Source organism: Vigna unguiculata, chromosome 3 (assembly GCF_004118075.2).
Source record: "Vigna unguiculata cultivar IT97K-499-35 chromosome 3, ASM411807v1, whole genome shotgun sequence".
In the NCBI taxonomy this organism is placed as follows: Eukaryota; Viridiplantae; Streptophyta; class Magnoliopsida; order Fabales; family Fabaceae; genus Vigna; species Vigna unguiculata.
In genome coordinates, this window is record NC_040281.1 from 55,532,773 (window position 1) to 55,552,333 (window position 19,561).

Consider the following 19,561-nt stretch of genomic DNA (forward strand, 5'->3'; position numbering starts at 1 on the left):
TTTAATTTTGATTTGTTGTTTTTCTTGTTAATCAGTCAATCAGGGTTAGATAGGCGGCTAGGGTTTTGACTTTCTTATGCCACCAAAAGGCCTAAACCTCGCATTTGCCTCCCAACATTCCCTTCCTTTCTCTTCTTCGCCCTTTTATTAAATACCGGTGATCATCAATCCCCTAAAAGATCAAAACTTTGATCAACCCATTAGTTTCTTTCCAACATTCTCATCTGGGTCTTCCCAATCTTTTGATTTCATCTTTCTCCCTCTCAGAAGCTAGCCACAGTTTAGACTCTCACAGTTTCTTTATTGTCTGTTCAGTATTGATCATTCGATTGAATATCAGTGTTTTCAATCTGATAAAGTTATTGATTCAGTTTATTTTGGGCTTGAAACACACTACTGGTTCTTTAAGTCCATTAGCCAAGAATCAAATCAAAATAGAATCAAAATTTGATTGAATTTGATCAAAATTTCGCCATGAGTTTCTCTGACCACATTCCATCCTTTATGATGTCACCGCCGTCATTTTCGACAGACACAGATGCCATTGAAGTGAGGCTTCAATTTCCAATGAACAACGATTTATTGGAGCCACATTCACCACAGGATCAACCCCCTTCTTTCAAGAGGGCAAGAATCGGTGATAACAACCACTCCTATCCAATGGCATGCCCTCCAAGGATGATTCAAAACCCCAATTTTAATAAGGGAACCAGCCACATTTTCTTCAAGACTCGCATGTGTGCAAAATTCAGAGTTGGGGCTTGTAGGAACGGTGAGAATTGCAACTTTGCACATGGAGTTGAGGACATGAGGCAGCCACCCCCGAACTGGCAAGAGCTTGTTGGATTGCGCAATGAGGAGCGGCTGCCCTCCGGAAATTGGGATGATGACCAGAAAATTATACAGAAGATGAAGCTGTGCAAGAAGTATTATAATGGGGAGGAATGCCCCTATGGTGATAAGTGTAGTTTTCTTCATGAAGACCCTGCCAAGTTTAGGGATGATTCGGGGAGGTACAGAGAGAGCACAGCAATAAACATCGGAACTAATGGATCTCCCAAGGCACATGGTGATCCTTCAAATTGTTTAGAGAGTAATAAGGTTGTCAACACTGGCTTAAATGTTTGCCGGTCGAATGCTAAGTCCACTTATTGGAAGACTAAACTGTGCATCAAATTTGAGACAACAGGCCACTGCCCCTTTGGGGATGACTGTCACTATGCTCATGGGCAAGCAGGTACTTCGAATTTCCCTTTTTGATTGATTCATTGTTGGTTTTGGCTCTTCATTGTTTTGATTTATTCTGTTAGATCATTTGAAATCAGTTCTTGATTTAGACCAGATTTGGTTAAAATTATCCTTAATCACTTGTACCAGAAAAAAGTAAGTTGAATTTCTTGTGTATGTTAAATTCAATTTGTGCAGTTTATCTTCTATGAATATTGTAGAAAAAAACTATACAAACATAGCTCCTTCTAGGTTATATTTAGAACCAGAAGGTCATTTTCTATGATGCTGTTGCACTTTTTAGTGATCTAACCTCCAAAGAGATTGCTTCCTAAACAATCAAGATACGAAGACAGCGTACTTGATTGCGTGTCATTTGGTTGTTGTGTATGAGCATTGAGTATTTTTTGGTGCAACAGATGTTGCTTCTGTTAAAAATTAATTAAACACTTATATAGTGTTTATTTAAAATCTTTGGCTAAGGCACATATCACATATTCATGGAAATATACATTTACCATAAACCGTCGTTAGGAATTTTCTGTGATAGAAATGTCCTAGATTTTCTCTATAATTAAGTAGTTGACCATCTCTTTTGTAATGCATTAAAATGCAAAGAGTGTACTTGACTGAAGTTTATAGTAGTTTGGTTTGGCATACTTTGTGAAAAAAAAAATCCCGAGTGTTACCAGCAATCCCCATGCTGAAGAATTAAACATGGTGTCATGGCTCACTTGATTATTTCTGTCTTTGAAATATATCACAAGATCAGGATATTGCCTCTGCATAATTCTGAACGATCATCGCTTGATTTCTGCTAATGGCTTACATATTTGATCCCTGCCTCGTAAAAAAATTTGGATGTACCTTCATTAGCATGTGTTAATAACATTATATTCTTAGTATGAGCAAAATGTGCATACACTCTACTCTAGAAGTACCATGTTTTCCTTAGCGTTTTTGTGTTGCAAACCCAGAACTACAATTTCCTGGTGGACGCAATGAGGCAGAAACAGCAGGTGCCGCTCCTATTTCAGCTAAAGCTACCATTCCAACCTTACCAAGAGCTGCACCAGTTCCTTTTAATGATGCTCCTCCAAGCCAGAGAGCAAGTGTACCTCCTGCAAATGAAGAGGAGCAGGGCAAGAAGCATTTACTGAAGTGGAAGGGACCCAAGAAAATCAACCGAATTTATGGTGATTGGCTTGACGATTTACCGCTCGCTCACAACTTGCCAGGTAGAGTTGGAATCTGAATTGAAGTCTGTCTTGAAAAGTCTCATCAATTGGATTAGGAGATTGAATTCTTCATTGCAGACAGAATTTTGAAGTGTGATCACTGGTTGATGGTGATCAATTCATAGATTTATTTGTTCTTACTTATTTTTTCTATTAATTGTTTTAGTTTTCTTTCTCTAATTAGAGATGTGCAATTCTCATTGTACATTGAGGTTTTGATGGATTTAGGAATTTAGCCAAATTGGTGAGAGAAAAAAAAAAAACAAATTCTGAGTTGTGTGCGATCCTGATTCGGGTTCATCAATTGTCAAAATTTCTGGACTGAGCCCGGGTCTTAAATAGTTAAACTATAGTATTCTATTTTTACTCATACATTGAATATGATCATGTGGCCCTTGGTATGTTTTCTTCTTCCACAGTTCCATCGCACCATAAGTTGTTCTCTTAGGTTTCAACGTTGGATAAAGCTTATTGCAAATGATCCACATAATTGCATAGAAAGAAATGTTAGGAAAACACTTATTGTGTGAATTTTTTGCAAGTTTACTTAAAATAGAAGGGTTGTGTACTTTCATAAGATATTTATCTGCATCGAAATAAAGCTGTGTGAGATTCAGGTTTGGCAGTAATTCTCTGTGATTTGTTATCTCTTTGCTATAATTGGTTATGTAACCAACCTTTCTAAAATGAAAATTAATTAGCAAACTAAAACTAGTTATTAATGATTGGTTATAATTTAATTATATATATCTTTTATATGTAATATAGTTATTAAATAGTTATAGGTATAGTTAGAGTATTTAAATAACCCATGAACACCCCTGCTTCCCTTGGTAACAATGGATATTCCATCTTATTGTATTAAATTTTTTTTAAGTAAACATTTTTTTATACATGTGCAGTAAGATTTGAATGCAAATGTGTAGAAAACAAGAACAAATTAGAGCAGGGTAAGGTAGCATATATTTACTTTAATGAGATCACAATTTAACTTCAAAGTTTTAGGTAATCACACAAATGTAATGCCTGTAAGAGTTTACATAATTGAAGTGTTAAAAGAAACTTAAACATTACAATATAGCAATAGTCAAGATTATTTACACATCATGTATAAACACTAAAAAAATGACAGAAATCTTTTAAGCCTTGTTAATTCTAATAAGAAATATTTTTCAAAATATTTGTGTTATTCTTGTCACACGACATTTTAATGAGAAAGAATATCCCTTTTAATAATAATTTCATGTACTTAATATTACACATTACATATTCGTTAACACGTAATTCCATTGACATATTTCAACTAATTAAAGCATCACCCAAATCAATCAAACTATTTTTATTGCTAATTCAATTCATTTATCATTTCCCATATCCAAACATAATAATCAAAAAAAAATTCAACATACACAGCTCCAATAATCAATATTTCTATTCTAATCATACAAAACTTAATCATTATTCCATTCATTCAAAATTAAAGTTTCTATAGCAAAATTTCCCCCCAAAAAACTATGCAGCTTTTATATGCTTGCAAAATTAAAATCCAATTCTTAATCAATTTTTCATTCAAATTTAAATATTTTAGTTTTCAATTTAATATTGGTTTATATTACTCCAATTTTAGTATTCTTTAAGAAATTGTTCCAAAGAGTAAGAAAAACTATGAAACTTGAAACTTGTTCTTAAAAAAAGGTATAATTCAATCCAAATATATCAATATGGACCTATATTCAAATTATTCAATTCAAATCGCCTAAGCAAGCACAAAAATTATACATACATGTATAATTGTTAAATTAAACTTAACCTAACGCACATAATTAAAAATATGTAAAACGAGTTAGACCAGAAATATGACCTAATTTAAATCAGATCCTGTTTTACTTTTATCCTATTTGACCTGGTCTAAATGGATTCAGATCAATTCATTTATAAGAGAATAGTTATAATTAAAAAGTTAAAATAATATTATTTTTTTAAACTTGAATACATATGTTTTAATTTATATTTATTTATATATCAACTTTTCATACCTAAAATTTAAATTTAAATTCAATAATGACTTAAATTTAAAAATTTATATTTGTGTTTTTTTTTTTTTTTAATTTCTACCAATATTCATTCAAAACTTGGTTTTCAAAAACATGCATTATAAATTCATTTTATTAAATCAAAAATTGTATACAAAGATTCACGTAAAATATTTTAATGTTTTTGTATGGTTTTTAGTGTAGCCAAGTCATGAGTGGGACCGGAAACTGAAAAAGTGACACGTGTCGTCACTATTGATATTTTGCACCACCATTATCACCACCAACCACTGCGAGTCTCCCTTTTGACCTTTCACCTATCAAAAATGGAAGCAAAACTTGGACTTGTGAAGTTTCTTCAATGCTTTGCAAAATTCTTCTTCCATAACAGACTCTCCCAGCAAACTCCGGTATCTCTAACAAGATCTTTCTCGCAAAAGCAAGGCTTCTCCCGCCACCATGTCCATAAACGTTCACTCCCATGCCTTCGCCGGCAACCCTCTTCTCTCCAAATTCTCATTTTCAGGCCACCCCCTTCCACCCTCTGCAGCTCTTGAAGCCCTCAACGCGAGAATTGGGCTACCAAATACTCATTCGTATCCCTCCCTGAGCTTCAAGGTACTACCTTTCAGAAATGGGAGGCCCTTGGCTTCGTCCGAGGCCAGCTCCGGCGACTCGCCGCCGATTTGGCATCTGGGTTGGCTTGGCTTGGACGATCTCAGGGTTATTTTCGACAATTCCGGTGCCCAGTTGAGTGTGGACTCGTTGGTGTATCTGAATTCAAGTGCCGAGGACGACGCCGTTTACTGGGCAATCGATGTTTCTGCTGAGGTAATTGAATTGGGTAGCAAAACGGGTTTGCGTTTTGTGGAGCTTCGAACGCTCATGGTGGCTACCGACTGGTCGGATTTGCAAGCTATGGGAAACTTGGCTATTGCTGGTCATGTAAGTTCATTTTTTGCAACATGATCAAACCACTTAGTTTTCTTGTTACATAATATACACTATCACTAAAATAGTTACAAATTCTAATTATTATATCAAGCATATAAAATAAAACGTCTTATTACTATCTGATATAAAAATTATAAATATAGTCTATTAAGTTATATTTGGGTTATCAAAGTTATCACTTTAATTGGTGAGTGCCACTCTGCATTTTAATCAAACATTTTATACCGTAAAATGCGTAATTGTCTTAGAGACGCCAAATCATAGATATCTATTTATCTTATTTTAGTTGGCCTTTTATCAAATTATTATTATTTTTATAGTGAATTAGTGTATGTATGATACTGTCGGAACAATGTCAGTGCAACTTCTTTATAACTGGGTTTGGCCTGGCCAGGCTAAGGCACTGCTAGAATGGCATAATGTTTCACGATTTTGTGGACATTGTGGTGAGAAAACAGTTCCAATGGAAGCTGGGAGACGGAAGCAATGTCCAAATGGTTCATGCAAAAAGAGGATATACCCGCGTGTTGATCCGGTTTGTTGTCTTCTGTTTCTAAGTGTTGATTTGATAAAAGGATGATCAAGTGTTTGATCAAATATTTGTTGCTTACATCATCTTATGTAGGTGGTCATTATGCTTGTAATTGATAGAGAGAATGACCGTGCTCTTTTGGCTAAACGACCAATGCGTCTACATCGATTGTATACTTGCTTATCAGGTTTCACAGAGGTACATTTCGACAATTTTTAGAGCTTTCATTTTGTAGGGACTCAAAAAGGTTTTCTATTGTTATAGCATGAAGTAGCATAGCTTGGTAAATTGCAATTTTTCTGTTTGTGTTCCTTGAAGCCTCCCATTTATGTGGTCTGGAATTCTTGAACTTCCTTTGGTTCTGCAAATTGGTCACTGTTATAGGTGCTGACAGACCAAAACTCTGTACTTTTTTTATCTGTGACTAGTTCAACTTTCTTAACAGGAAAAATGATGCCTGTAAGGCCAGGTTTCATGAGCTTAAGAGTTCATTTTTGTCTGGGATCGTTTCATAGTTGTTTTCAGTTTGATCCTTTTTTTTTTTTTCCTTCTATACAAAAATATAATTAGTTTCTATCCCCTTGTTCCATTTAGCCAGGAGAAAGCTTGGAGGAAGCTGTGAGAAGAGAAACATGGGAAGAGACTCGTGTTGAAGTGGGAGAAGTTGTATATCACAGTTCTCAGCCGTGGCCTGGTTATAACTTATGCATCTTCACCTAATGTTAATTAAACTCTAGTCTTTGATAATTTTATCATTTCTCTTTTGTTTGCATGTGAAACATTTAGGTTTGAAAGATTAAAAGAGACTCACAAACATATCCTTTGAAATTAGGAGTGTAACCAAAAAATAAACATAAAGAAGATCTTAAAGCAAGTTTGTTTGAATTATATGGTTGAAGCATTGGGTTACATGGACAACCAGAAGTTTTAGAAAATGATAGTCTGGTGATTTATTAAACAAAAGGTGATATGGAAACACATTATTCAACACAGGTGTGGGCAGCATATCAATAATAGATATAGAAAGAAGTAAAAGCTTCCCCCGTAACTCATAGGTAAAGACGATCCAGCCAATAACGATTTTGATAGAACCATTTTGTTCATGTGTATATGTACAAGTTAGGCGATGACATATTCCATACTCACGTAAAACAGTAGAAAAGCATAGAGATTCTTAAGTTTATCTGTTTGATTGCGCTTTAGTTTGCAGCTAGTTTGAGTTTCTGGAAAAACTTTGAACAGTTTGAAAACAGATAGCACTTGAGATTTGGAGTGTATCAAGTATAGCCAACTATAACTGAGAAAGCATCAAGAAACGGAACCCTCATATATCAATAAACACTAATTATAAAGGAGCAGTGTAAACAGTGTTTGATCTAGAAACGGAAGCTGATGTGACTTAGCAAGAACACACGATTCACAAATAGTATTCAGTTTATTACAAGATATATTGCAGTACGTGATCACACTTTGAACAACATTAGATGATGCATGGCCAAGTCTTGAGTGCCAAAGAGTAAACGTAGATTTCACAGGTTTATACGTAGCAGAGTGGACATAGTATTTGTTTGCATTCATAAAAGAAGGGAAAACATATAGGGCATCTTAAGATTTCCATGTACAATTATCTCCTGAATTGTCCTGAGTTGCCTGGTTTTCAACATAGCATGTGTTAGAGTGAAATTCAAAAGAGACATTATTGTATTTAGCAAATTTAGATACACTCAAGGTTCTTCGTAATTTCCGGAACATGAAAAGGATTATTAAGCAAGATTGGTGATTGTGTGAGTGGAAACTTAAATCGTGCAGTACCTACATACATCATTGGTAATGTGATGTGGGCTCCACTACCAGGATACCACTACGGATCATTAAGTGTGGAGGGTGTGCCAAGAATTGATGAATCATTGTCACATGAGGGAAAAAGTTGAGAGGAGTTAGCTGTTATAGAAGTAGAATTGTCTTGTTCATACTGGTGCCAACAGTTCAGAGCGCTATGACCATTTTTTCCACATATTTGACATTGGACCCGATTCATGTGGTTAGTATTATTTGTTGTTGAGTTTCTGGTATTGTTTCTGAAGGAAGACCTTGAGTTTCTGTTGTTAAATCTGAACCTGCCTCCTCTATTTTGACTAGACGGAGATCTGGAAAAATTTCTTGAAGTATTATTCGAGGTGAAAGCGACATTTGCTTGCACTATCTGTTGTTCTTGGAGGCTGTGTCTGTCAAATCTTTCTTCTTGGGCTAATAGAAGGGCTTCGATATCTTGAACACTGTAAGGATAGATTTTGGACGTAACAGACTTGACAAAACCGTCATAGTCTTCAGATAAACCATCTAGGATAGCTGCAATATGGTCATCGGGAATAGTAGGAGACCCAACAGCAGCAAGAGTGTCAACTATTTTCTTGATATCAAGAAATAGGTGGTAACAGATCTGTCTTTTTTGGCTTGACGGATTTGGAGAAGCGTGGAGGCGCACAAGAACCATCCAAGAAGTGCGTAAGATTGAGGCCACAAACGGTGGCAAGGACTTGTTGCTGCCAAATCAAGTAGTTGTCCTCATCCAATTTGAGATTGATAGGGGTATTGAAGGTGTGGGGAATAAAGGAAGAATGATCAATTGTTAGAAGTGGAGTGCTAGTAGTGGAGGAGGAGGAAGTCATTGTGACAAAAAAAAAACGGCTCTAGATACCATGAAAGATGAGAGAAAGGAGGTGAAAGAATAGGGTTTTGCATTATCAGAAAATGATTGAAAAGTACTTCTGAACCGTGCACCAAAGACGTCTATATATACTAGTTTTTAAGATAACCCATGCATGTGCCTATGCATATACAAAGTTGCGTAATAAGGTTTTTTTAGTAAAAGCATATTCAAATATATTTGAATATGCTTTTACTTGTATGGTATTAACTAGGGCTGAAACAAATTGAGTCAAGCTAAGCATTTGAAGCTCAAGTTTCGCTGTATAAAAAACAAGCTACTCGAGTTTGGTTGATTTCAAATTAAGTTCATATTTGTGATTGAAAAGGAAGAAGAAATTGAAATAATTTTTTTTCTTTTCTTTTCATAATTCATTTTAAGGTAACTTTAATGATCTTATATAGTTTTTATTTGCATATTGAGTGTGATAATTATAATGCCTCTTTCTTCACAAGTCAAACTAAAATTACTTGGTCAATGTATTACTTCTATGTACGCACTCATGCATGCTGATAAAAAAAGTGTACACACTCAAGCACGTGTAGAAGGGCTATTCGTTAGCTATTGACATCGAACTTTGAATTAGAAATCTTAGCTTCAGGCACAAACTTACAAATGAAATTGGTCTAGCTTGAAAAAGCTCAAATAATTTGCACTTAATTCATTTAGATACCCGTTGGAATAACAATAATTGACCCTGTCCATTTTTTTACACCTTACTTTAATTTGCGTAGTTGCATGTGGCTAATGGAGAACATGAGTGAATTCTTGAAATTAATTGCTGGTAGTTCTGCTGTGGTTTGAACATGTTCAAACTAAATAAGAACTTGGTGAGACCTTAATATGTTTGAAACTCTTAATTCTTCTCACACGTGGGCAGCTTTCACAGGTGAACATAATCTCATGTAATGATGAGTTAACATAATTCTGTGTATTTTACCATTTTCCTTATCAGTTTTGTAATTATATTCCTCCCCATATTGTCTATTAATATCACAATTTGTATTGTTTTTTGTTTCTAGTTGGACCAAGTGGCATTCCATGCCAGTTGATGGTTGGGTTCTTTGCATATGCAAAATCGCTTGAAATAACTGTGGACAAGAAAGAGTTAGAAGGTGCATTGACCTCGCTTGTATATACTAGAACTTAGCCCTCATACTGCTTTCTCTTTTTCCTATTTCCCATTTATTTATATGCATGACTTGAAATGGTGAGTTAGTCTGTAAAACCGTATTTGTGAGACAGATTTAGGTACAACGTTTATATGTTTGTGGAGTGGCTGATTTCTCAGTTGTACACGTGTCACTTTTGTTTGAAACTTCAGCTGCACCATATCCGTATATTTGGTGTATGCAATGCAAGTATTTTCCTTGAGTTATAAACTTATGCAGATAATTTCTGTTTATCTCAATTTCTTTTGTTTGGTTTATTTAATTGGCAACAACTGATTCCGCAACATGCTTTTCTAGATGCTCAGTGGTACAGTAGAGAAGAAGTAAGAAAAGCATTGACGTCTGCTAAATACAAGGAAACCCAAAGAACTGCAGCAGAAAAGGTCGAGCAAATATGTAAGGGACTAGAAGAGAACAGAAGCTTCGCTTCAGATTTCAACGTGGAAAGTGCTGGTGAAAATGCTCCAATAGTTTTCCCTGGACCCTTTGCAATAGCCCATCACCTTATTTCTTCTTGGGCGTTCTCAGATAAAGATGTGGTTCATCATTCAAAATAACGCATCAGTTCTTTGATAAATTCGTAGGAATTTCAGAAACTCTTTTTCAAGGAGCCTCTGGAAATAAAATTTGTGTTATTATTGTTAAATGTCTTTTTATCCCCAATAATGTAGGGGGTTCTGCTGCTGGTGATGATATTTTCTCGTCAAATTGTTTTTAGATTCTGCAGTCCTGGAATTGAAGAGCTCAACTTTTGATTTTGCATTATTCTTTCACGTACTATTCATATTGTCTATTATCAACGATCTTATTAATATTATACATGACCATTTGCTTGTTATGGTTTCATGATGTTTCTTTGATTAACTTGCAGTTCATCTTAAATTTTGTTTTACTAGAGTTTTTGAGGTTTGTATTTAGTAATGCACTTATGTTGTGCGTAACTTACTAGGCTTATTGTATGCCATGTGATTGCTTTGCATGGAGTGATTTCACGACATATCATGACTTAAGTGGTTTCTGCGGAGATACCAAGAGAATTTTATTGCATACAAAGGCACGCCAAAATCTGCAATATGAAGTGCAGATGAGCTACAACTATCAAGTTATCAAATGCTATTCTAACTGCAGTTCCTCATTTTATTCCTCTATCTATCAAAGAAAGATGCAGTGGCAAAGGAGAAATTCTATCTACACGAAGCCACGGTTCTTTTTCTTTTCACAGAGATAATGCAATCACTATGGCAAGCTTTCGGAAGAAGGGAATATTACAATTTCTTGTGCACCTTTGCCGTTGTTTCTGCCCAATGTATAATTGACCTGGCCAAAGCATCCATGGGGTCAATACATTTCCTGAGAAGAGGATCATTGTGAGGGAGAACCCCCAGCAAATCATCAGATGCCAGAAGCACCAGGTTCACTGCCCTAACCAACAGAACATGGATTGCAATTCTCAATAGATTCCTTGCCCCTTCGATGTCCTTTCGGTACAATGCCTCCATTGCAGGAACCAATACATGCTCCTCGGTTGCCTTATCTAGCAACACTACTTCAAATCCCTGCAGATAAATTCTACCATCATTTACACAAAAATAAAATTCAATCTGGTACACCAACAAAAGTACCGATAGTATTGAACTCGCGAAGTGTTTGGATTGTTTGTTAGTTTCTGTTATTAACACGAGTCACTATGAATACCTGGCTTTGAAGCTTCTCCTGGTAATAACTAGCTACAAAAGCGGAATCCGTAGTCAGCAGTCCAATCCTCACAGTATAAGCAGCATGGATTGGTTTCAACTTGGCGTTCTTGAGTTCCAGGGCCACACAATCACCAACATGAAGAAAGGGTAGGGAACTATCCTCAGAAATTTCACTGTGCCACGCATGTGAGAGATGGCAAGGCATGGCCAATCCCTGAGCTCCAGACTGCTGAAGAAAATTCCTTTTGCACCTCAAATTCTCAATCACAAAGTCCTGATTCAATTTGATTCGATCGACTCTGCTTCTTGCAGAAGGGAGGGGACCACGAAACGAAAGCACTTTGCTTAGCACATCATCACTGGAAACAACGAAAGGTGGGCATTCCCTACCATTTCTTGAACCCCAACAAGCAAGCTTCTCCAAGAAAATCAGAGTTGATAGAACTGACACTCCTCCTATAACACCAACAGTGTTTGGTTGGCTTAGCAGAGAACCAGCAGAGCTTTCACATCTCATAAGGGAACTACCTGCCTCTGCATATTTTCCATTCTCTTCAGAAGATAACTGTAAACCTGTGCTTAAATTTGATTTCGCTCTGCACCGAGTCTGTGTCCTCTTTCTAAAGGCATCACCCGTAAGAAATGGAGGGTGATTTAGCGTCTGCAGAGACATCAATATGCCCCTCTCTAACATCTCTAGCATCCCGGTTTCTATGAAAATATTTTCTCCTCTAAATGGCAAGAGTCTATTTACCATCACCAGTGAAAAGTCGACAAGTGCTCAAGAAAGTTGTCACAGTCACGTCACTAAATACCAGGACCCTGTTGCTTGGGTTTTCATGGTTTCGGTGTTTGGCCTTTGGCAAACCTATAGCAGATTTTAAAGCCAAATCAGAAAGAGCACAAGCTGACATCACTTTCTATACCAGATTCCCCAGAACAGAATCTAGGACAAAAGGACAATAATTCAAATAACCACAATGGATCTTATATATATAAGGTGTTATTTTTATATACTCCAGTAACCAATAATTGATGACATGTAAAATGCAAAAGAGTAGGTAACTAAGTAAGAAGTAACAACTGGCTTATAAAAAAGTAACAAGTAACAGCACCACCCTCCCACATTTCCTTGTTTAGGTCTGTGGTTGTAAGAAATTTAAGGTACTACTCTGAGAGTGTTTTGGCTAAACCAACATAGTTATCATTTGTGTGAGACTAAATCCTTTAGGATGTGATTGGTATGGTTGAGAAAGATGGAGAGGAAATTAATTGATTTTGTGTGTTTGGTAGAGGGGAGAAAAGAATAAATAATCTGTGGGACTAAGTATATTACTTTCACACATTTTTTTTTATTTAATCAATCAAATTACATCATGTTTAAAATATTTTCTCTTTATTATCATGCGATAATACATTTAATTTTATTTTCTTAATTTTGTTATTTTCCTTCTCTTGTTACTTTCTTAAAAAATCCAAATTAACATAGATTTTTATATTTATTATTAGTATTTATTTTTCCAAGTCTCTGGGCTAGTACATTGTACACCGTTGAGAAGATCAATGAATGCGATAGATGGTGGAACCAATAAAACTACTCTAAGTTGTAATCTTTGAATCGAAGACATGTGATCCGTCATGTCACAACTTATTTGTTTCACTGAATTATTAGATATTATTTGTTTCTTTCTACAATAGCACGGAAAGGAATAAATACTTGACGCGAGTCTTTAGTGTTGTTCGATTAAAAATTATGCACATAAAATCCATTTGCCATCCCTCCTCCGTTTGTTCCATATGCTGGAGCCAATGAAACACATTATAGTTCTTTTCAAATTTAAAAAGGAAAAAGTTCATTTGTCTCCTGCTCAATGATTGTCCCCACTCCCGCTAATTATTAGTTTGCAATTTTGCTCAATAAATGTCTCTATCTGTGCCTGCATATTATATTCATATATATATATATAACGAAATAATAACATATTAAATTAAAATTGATGGATAGGAATTTATTTTTATTTAGTTAAGAGACTATTATGAGGGTAGAAAATAACATTGTTAGAAAATTTTTAATTGTGATCAAATAAATTTGATTATACATGAATCTATTTAAAAGATAATTTCAAAAATGAATATTAAGAATAAATTAAAAGAAAAGTAAATTAAAGTAAAAGTATTCCTTTTATATAAAACTGTAATGGATAAAAGAATTATATTTTAGATGTTTTAGTAATTTAAAATACAAATTAGAAGGAAAATTATTTTTTAACAAACTTTTGTTAATAAATTTTTGACAATGTATACTTGACAACGTCTCAATAGATAAAAAAAAGTTTGATGTGATTTGATAAGAGAAGAAAAAACTTTATTATGTACCGAAAAGCTAATTTTGCCAAACTTTATAAAAAAAATTGTCAAGAATTTATATATATTGACTACATATTTAAGAGAAATTATCTATAATAATATATAAAGAAATTGATTTTTATATCTGGTATTCCTAATTTACTTTTAATTATATTTTAAATTAGAGAATTAAAATAAATTATCTAAGTGATAAAGAAAAGCAATTATACACATGTTACAAATCACGCCCTTATTTTAACAATACAATATATTTTTTAATTTTATTTTCTTTAAGAAATAAAGCGATAGGAAGTATACCTTATATCGAGCTTGTAGATGTTTTCTTATTATTTATAATTATGAGAATTTGATAGAAACTTGTAGAATTAGAACACAGGATCTACCACTCACTTTTAAGAAATAACATATGCAAAGGATAGTCACGGCTCAAGAAGGGTGCAAAGGTAAGTGATTGATCATAACTAAAATATTTGTCTAATTTAATTGGTCATTGGATCCTAGCAAATCAATTTAGAAAATGTGACAAGCAATAATTGATCAGGTGATAATCATAAACCAAACTCATCATTTGACACTGCTTGGAGTAGAACATGATTGTTGGGAACAACTCTGAAGCAATGACACCTGGTTGTTTCTTATTAAAGTTATAACATTCAAGAATATCACATCAAAGTTACAAGTAATGTTTGAAGATTATACCAAATATCACCGGTTCAAGACTCACATGTCCACGGTTGAAATTAATAATAATAAAACAATACAATTTATTAAATAACATCGTATATTTCTAATATCATAACTTATTAATACTAAAAACCTAAAAGTAAATATTTTATCCGTTTCCAACATTCAAATACATAAAAATTATATATATATATATATATATATATATATATATTTTGTGGGAAGTGAATGAAGTTAATTTGAATATAGTATTGTTTGAACGTTGAAATGTAAATAATACATGAGAGTACGAAGATTTTGTGAAATTTTGTTATGGTATTTGTGAATTCGTCTTATAATGTTATATTATGATATCAAGCAATGTATATTTAAGAAAGGTTAGTAAAAAAAGTTATGAATTGTGTTTTATGGAAGTGTGATGGTTTTAAGATAATGAAACTGTATCAATGAAATGGAATGTGAAAAGTTTTGAATTGTATGATTGTTTGGGGTTTTGTCTTATAAGGAAGAAATATAAATCTTTGTTAGTTTAATGTTATGCATCGACTAGAGATACATGTTAGGTTGAAACTATATTATACTTGGCTAGACTTACATACTTACATATAGTGTTGTAATCTAAGTGGTGAGAGTTAGAGGTAGAACTTCTCATTTTACCATGTCATAAGTAACTTACTTTGTCATGAGGAATTGAAATCATGCAGTCAAGTGGCTAGTCGACCATGCAGTCGAGTGCTCGATCGACCTTGTAGTTTAAGGGTCAGTTATGACATTTTTTTATGATCTCATGATAGGTGCATGATTTCTATTGTCCAAATCGATGCATAAATCCATATTTGATTATAACTAGTATATTTGTAAATTCGTTTATAACATATGAATTGTGTTATTATGAATGTTTGATTTATGGGAATGTTAGTATTTTTTGCATGATTGACGCACATTAATGAATTTAGAAACCAAATTAACATATGTTTAAAAGCAGACACTAATTTAACACACTACATTTGTTTAAAAGTAGAAAATTTGACGCACATTAACAAATTTAGGAAACAAATTAACATATGTTCAAAAGTGGAAAGTTATTTGAGTAATTAAATAATATATATATATATATATAAAGTATATTTTAATTGTATAATTTATAATATACTTTTAAATTATATAATTCGTAATACATTTTCATATTTCGATTACAAAATTTAAATTACATTTTTAAATCTTAACATCTAAAATATGTCTAAGCTATATCAATAATTTGGATTCTTTTTATTGGAAGAAAATATTGAAGTGTAAAAGAAATAAATAAAACCCCTTGTTTAATCGTTTAGTAAGCTGGATACCAAACCAATTTAGCGATTTTTCAGCTGAATTGGTCGTTTGATGATGACTACAGAGACAATTATTAATAAAATTAATTAATCATTACAAATTTGTTTAAAAAAAATTAAGTAAGTGTATAAATAATATAGGATTCGAAGTAAATGACTTATTAAAAATGAATTAATTACTTGAAATAAGTTTTTTCATTGAAAATGTATGATTTTAGGTATTTTTTTAAGGGCAATTTTAACTGATGTTCATAGGACACTCTTTATAATTCATGATTTTTTTATTTTAAGTACAATTAATGATTATTGTTTTAAAATACTTATGTTGAAATATGAAATAATTAACTTCTTTAATTAAAATAATATAAATTCATATAATTGATCCCTTATCCTACATTTGGATTGGGGTGTAGATTTGGAAGAGTGAATTTGTGTTCGATTTAAGTTGATTTACAGGTGAAGATGAGATTATTTGGATTAAAGAAAGATAGTATGAATTAAATAGATATTAGTGAAAAGTTTATGTATGATATGTTCGGTAAAATTTAATAAATTTTTACTTTTAATAAATTAAATTGTATGATTATCATTTTACCCTTTAATGTAAATAGGAAAAGTAATATTAAAATAAAATTAAAAACTGTTATTTAAAATTAAAAAAATATAATTTATTGATATTATCATTAATAACCTTAAATAATTATTAATATTCTCAATAACCTCTGAAATAATTTATAATATACGTTATTTAATTTAACACAAAAAAAAGTCTCAAGTTATATTTAAATGTATTTAATTTTATATACTTAATTCATTTAAAATCTTTTACACATAACATATTACAAAACCACATTTGAATTTTGTGTCTCACTAATAATAATAATAATATAATTATTATAATAATGATTGTTATTATTAAAAAATAAATATTAATTATATATATATAATTATAATAATATATATTAATGGATTAGATGATAAGAAAAATCACGTAAATTTAATGTGATAAGATGACTTTCTTAGCATGTCTCTTTAGTGAGAAAGAGTGACAAAATTTGAAACTCTCTCGTAAATCAACATTTTCAATTTCCAAGTAGACAAACAAAAACATCTCTCTAACATTTGAAGATCGTCTCTCAATGAGAACTTAAAATGTGAAGGCTTAAAATGTTTGAAATGGTCTTTAATTTTTTCAAAAGAAAAAAAAATCTTTTGAAATTTTTAGCCTTTTCTAAATTCTTTAATGATAAAAAGATTACACTTTTTATGAAAAAAATTTCTCTTTCTTTATATTGTTTTTTGTCACTCATTCAAATTAATTTTCATTGGTTTAAATGATAAATAAGATGATAATTTTTTTCCCATTTTTATATTTCTTTCGATTTTTAATATTTTATTACTTGATAGTTGATATACTCTATTGCTTATTTTTTAATTTTGTATGTTGCTTTCTATGTTAACTATGTTTAATTATATTCTTTTAGCAACATTAAGAGAAATAGTATAACAACGTTAAAATTATTTTATTATTTAATTTTTTTAAAGTATAATTATTAACATTGAATTTTGTAAAAGTTGACGAATGAAATATTAAATGAATTTTTACCTTAACAATTATTAATGCACTTTTATTTTATTTAGAGGATAGAAATGTTCATTAGTGTTATACATCTATAATTGATGATTTAACTACTGGACACAAAAAAAAAACAAGTAATCAAATAACTATATTTTAATATTGCTAAAAAGTAAAATATAATTAAACATTAAAAATATTAAACTAACATAAAATAAAATATTATTTTTTTAATATAAAAACAATTAACATAATAGTGTTTGTATTAAAAAAACAATATCTTATTTTCTGTTAATTTAAGTTATTTTATGTTTAATTATATTTTAATTTTTAACAATATTCAAATATAGTTATTTTATTATTTTTAATTTTTTTATCAAATATAAATATATAACATTTGTAAGTATTTTTTTCCTTTAAATAAAATAAGAATACATTTATATTATTTTATTGTTAAGGTTATGATTAATTTAATATTATAGTTATCTATGAATTTTCATAAGATTCAAAAATATTCATCAGTTATACCTTAAATATTGCTACAAGAGCATTAGTTGGTCCCGATTAGCATTTTTTTTAAATTTATAGACATTTTTGTTCTTTAAATAAAATAAAATTACATTAAGAACTATTAAGGTGATCATTTATTTAATGTTATTATTAATATTAACTTTTGTAAAATTTAATGTTGATTTATTATTCTTGATCATGTCGCAATATGATTTTCTTTTTCCTTTATTTATTTGATTTTTACTTTTCTTAACTTTTATTTAATAAATCATTATTATTTGTTTTTTTTATAATGTTGTGCTATAATATCCGCTAAAGTATAACGATGACTACAACCAAATCAATTGATGATTTGTTTTTCTCCTCTCACTAAGAATGTCAACGGGGCGGGTAGAGTACGGGTAGTAGTTTCCCTGTATCATATTTGCTGGATAAATATTCGCCACGTACCCGTATCCATATCCGTTGGGTACCCGTCTATTTTTTTCATATCCACGGGTATCCACATGTACCCGCGGGTATTTACAAAAATATTTTAAAAAATAAATGTTTAACCATAATTAGTGCTTGGATCAACAAGTCCCCTTTCTCCATGAAAAACAAACAAATCAAAAATTACTACCAATTTATATTGTAGTTTATTTTTGAATAAAATATTAAAAAAATTATTAACTTCATCAATGTTCACCTCTTGCAACATTGTATAAAGTTTCATGTTGTCCAATTTTAATTTAGAAGAGTCTGAAAACATAAGAAGTTCATTAAAAATTTATAACAATCACTTAATTAAAATATCTAAGTAAAAATGTTAATTTCATTACCTTTCATGTTGGTCCATAACCAGTCTTAGAGACACATCAATCCCTCCACAGTATCTGGAAGTAATTTATTCCGTTGTTGGGTAAGAATTTGACCACATTATTGAATGAAGACTCATAATGTTTTTTACTAATATATATATATATATATATATATATATATATATATATATATATATATATATATATAAGGGTATTTTTTTGAATTAAAGTTTATCGGATACGGGTATCCACGGGTACGAATACTATGATACTCGTCCCCGTCCCATTAACATGCGGGTATCAAAAATATCCATACCCACGGGTAGCGGGTATCCATTTTTAATATTTGTTTCCTACCCGTTACGGGTTTTATCCACGGATACCCGCAGGTACGGATTTTTTTTGACATCCCTATCCCTCACTGAACTAGTACATCTAATATAATATTTAATAATATAATATCCATAATTATTATCCATGATATAATATTTAATATAAAATAAAATTATTTTAACTTAAGAAGCTCGTCTAATTTCATTAAAATTAACTTGGTAGATGAAGTGTTGCACATAATAAAGAAACTTCAAAACAAAACTAACATAAAACTGAGTTAGTCTAGCAAGCTGCCGAACTATACAAGCAATGTTCACTTAAAAAATTAGATACATAATGTCAAAATTGTAAAATGAAATGGTTTTTACAATAAGAGTTCAATTAGGTTTCTGTTAAGTAA

General features: G+C 31.7%; 3 protein-coding genes across 4 annotated transcripts; 2 read left to right on the top strand and 1 right to left on the bottom strand.

Moving 5' to 3' along the window:
• The first annotated feature begins 68 nt into the window (after window positions 1–68).
• LOC114176642 (zinc finger CCCH domain-containing protein 39) lies at window positions 69–2,876 on the top strand. The gene is made up of 2 exons (XM_028061752.1): window positions 69–1,237; window positions 2,205–2,876. Exons 1-2 carry the CDS (start codon window positions 475–477, stop codon window positions 2,480–2,482), a joined length of 1,041 nt encoding a protein of 346 aa, XP_027917553.1. The 5' UTR covers window positions 69–474; the 3' UTR covers window positions 2,483–2,876.
• Window positions 2,877–4,801: 1,925 nt separating this feature from the next.
• On the top strand, window positions 4,802–10,707 carry LOC114175845 (nudix hydrolase 19, chloroplastic). 2 transcript variants are annotated; one of them, XM_028060675.1, is made up of 6 exons: window positions 4,802–5,443; window positions 5,847–5,987; window positions 6,078–6,182; window positions 6,579–6,678; window positions 9,714–9,823; window positions 10,161–10,707. In XM_028060675.1, the coding sequence occupies exons 1-6, from the start codon at window positions 4,958–4,960 to the stop codon at window positions 10,188–10,190; spliced, it is 972 nt and encodes a 323-aa protein (XP_027916476.1). In that variant the 5' UTR covers window positions 4,802–4,957; the 3' UTR covers window positions 10,191–10,707. The 2 variants fall into 2 exon arrangements, with proteins under 2 accessions (XP_027916476.1, XP_027916475.1); XM_028060674.1 differs by having other exon boundaries at window positions 4,804–5,443; window positions 9,714–9,806.
• A 158-nt stretch (window positions 10,708–10,865) lies between these two features.
• LOC114175846 (probable amino-acid racemase) lies at window positions 10,866–12,422 on the bottom strand. Its single transcript, XM_028060676.1, has 2 exons — window positions 11,559–12,422; window positions 10,866–11,419 (listed from the first exon to the last, which is right to left on the bottom strand). The coding sequence occupies exons 1-2, from the start codon at window positions 12,315–12,317 to the stop codon at window positions 11,129–11,131; spliced, it is 1,050 nt and encodes a 349-aa protein (XP_027916477.1). The 5' UTR covers window positions 12,318–12,422; the 3' UTR covers window positions 10,866–11,128.
• Window positions 12,423–19,561: the final 7,139 nt, after the last annotated feature.

Bases quoted from the DNA above. Each gene is read 5' to 3' on its own strand.
- LOC114175846 (XM_028060676.1), bottom strand. From the start codon at position 12,317: ATGGTAAATAGACTCTTGCCATTTAGAGGAGAAAATATTTTCATAGAA. The intron at 11,420-11,558 runs GTATTCATAGTG...ATTTATCTGCAG, and splicing joins AGGAGAAGCTTCAAAGCCAG to GGATTTGAAGTAGTGTTGCT.
- LOC114175845 (XM_028060674.1), top strand. From the start codon at position 4,958: ATGTCCATAAACGTTCACTCCCATGCCTTCGCCGGCAACCCTCTTCTC. The intron at 5,988-6,077 runs GTTTGTTGTCTT...CATCTTATGTAG, and splicing joins TATACCCGCGTGTTGATCCG to GTGGTCATTATGCTTGTAAT. The intron at 9,807-10,160 runs GTGCATTGACCT...ATGCTTTTCTAG, and splicing joins GGACAAGAAAGAGTTAGAAG to ATGCTCAGTGGTACAGTAGA.
- LOC114176642 (XM_028061752.1), top strand. From the start codon at position 475: ATGAGTTTCTCTGACCACATTCCATCCTTTATGATGTCACCGCCGTCA. The intron at 1,238-2,204 runs GTACTTCGAATT...TTGCAAACCCAG, and splicing joins CTATGCTCATGGGCAAGCAG to AACTACAATTTCCTGGTGGA.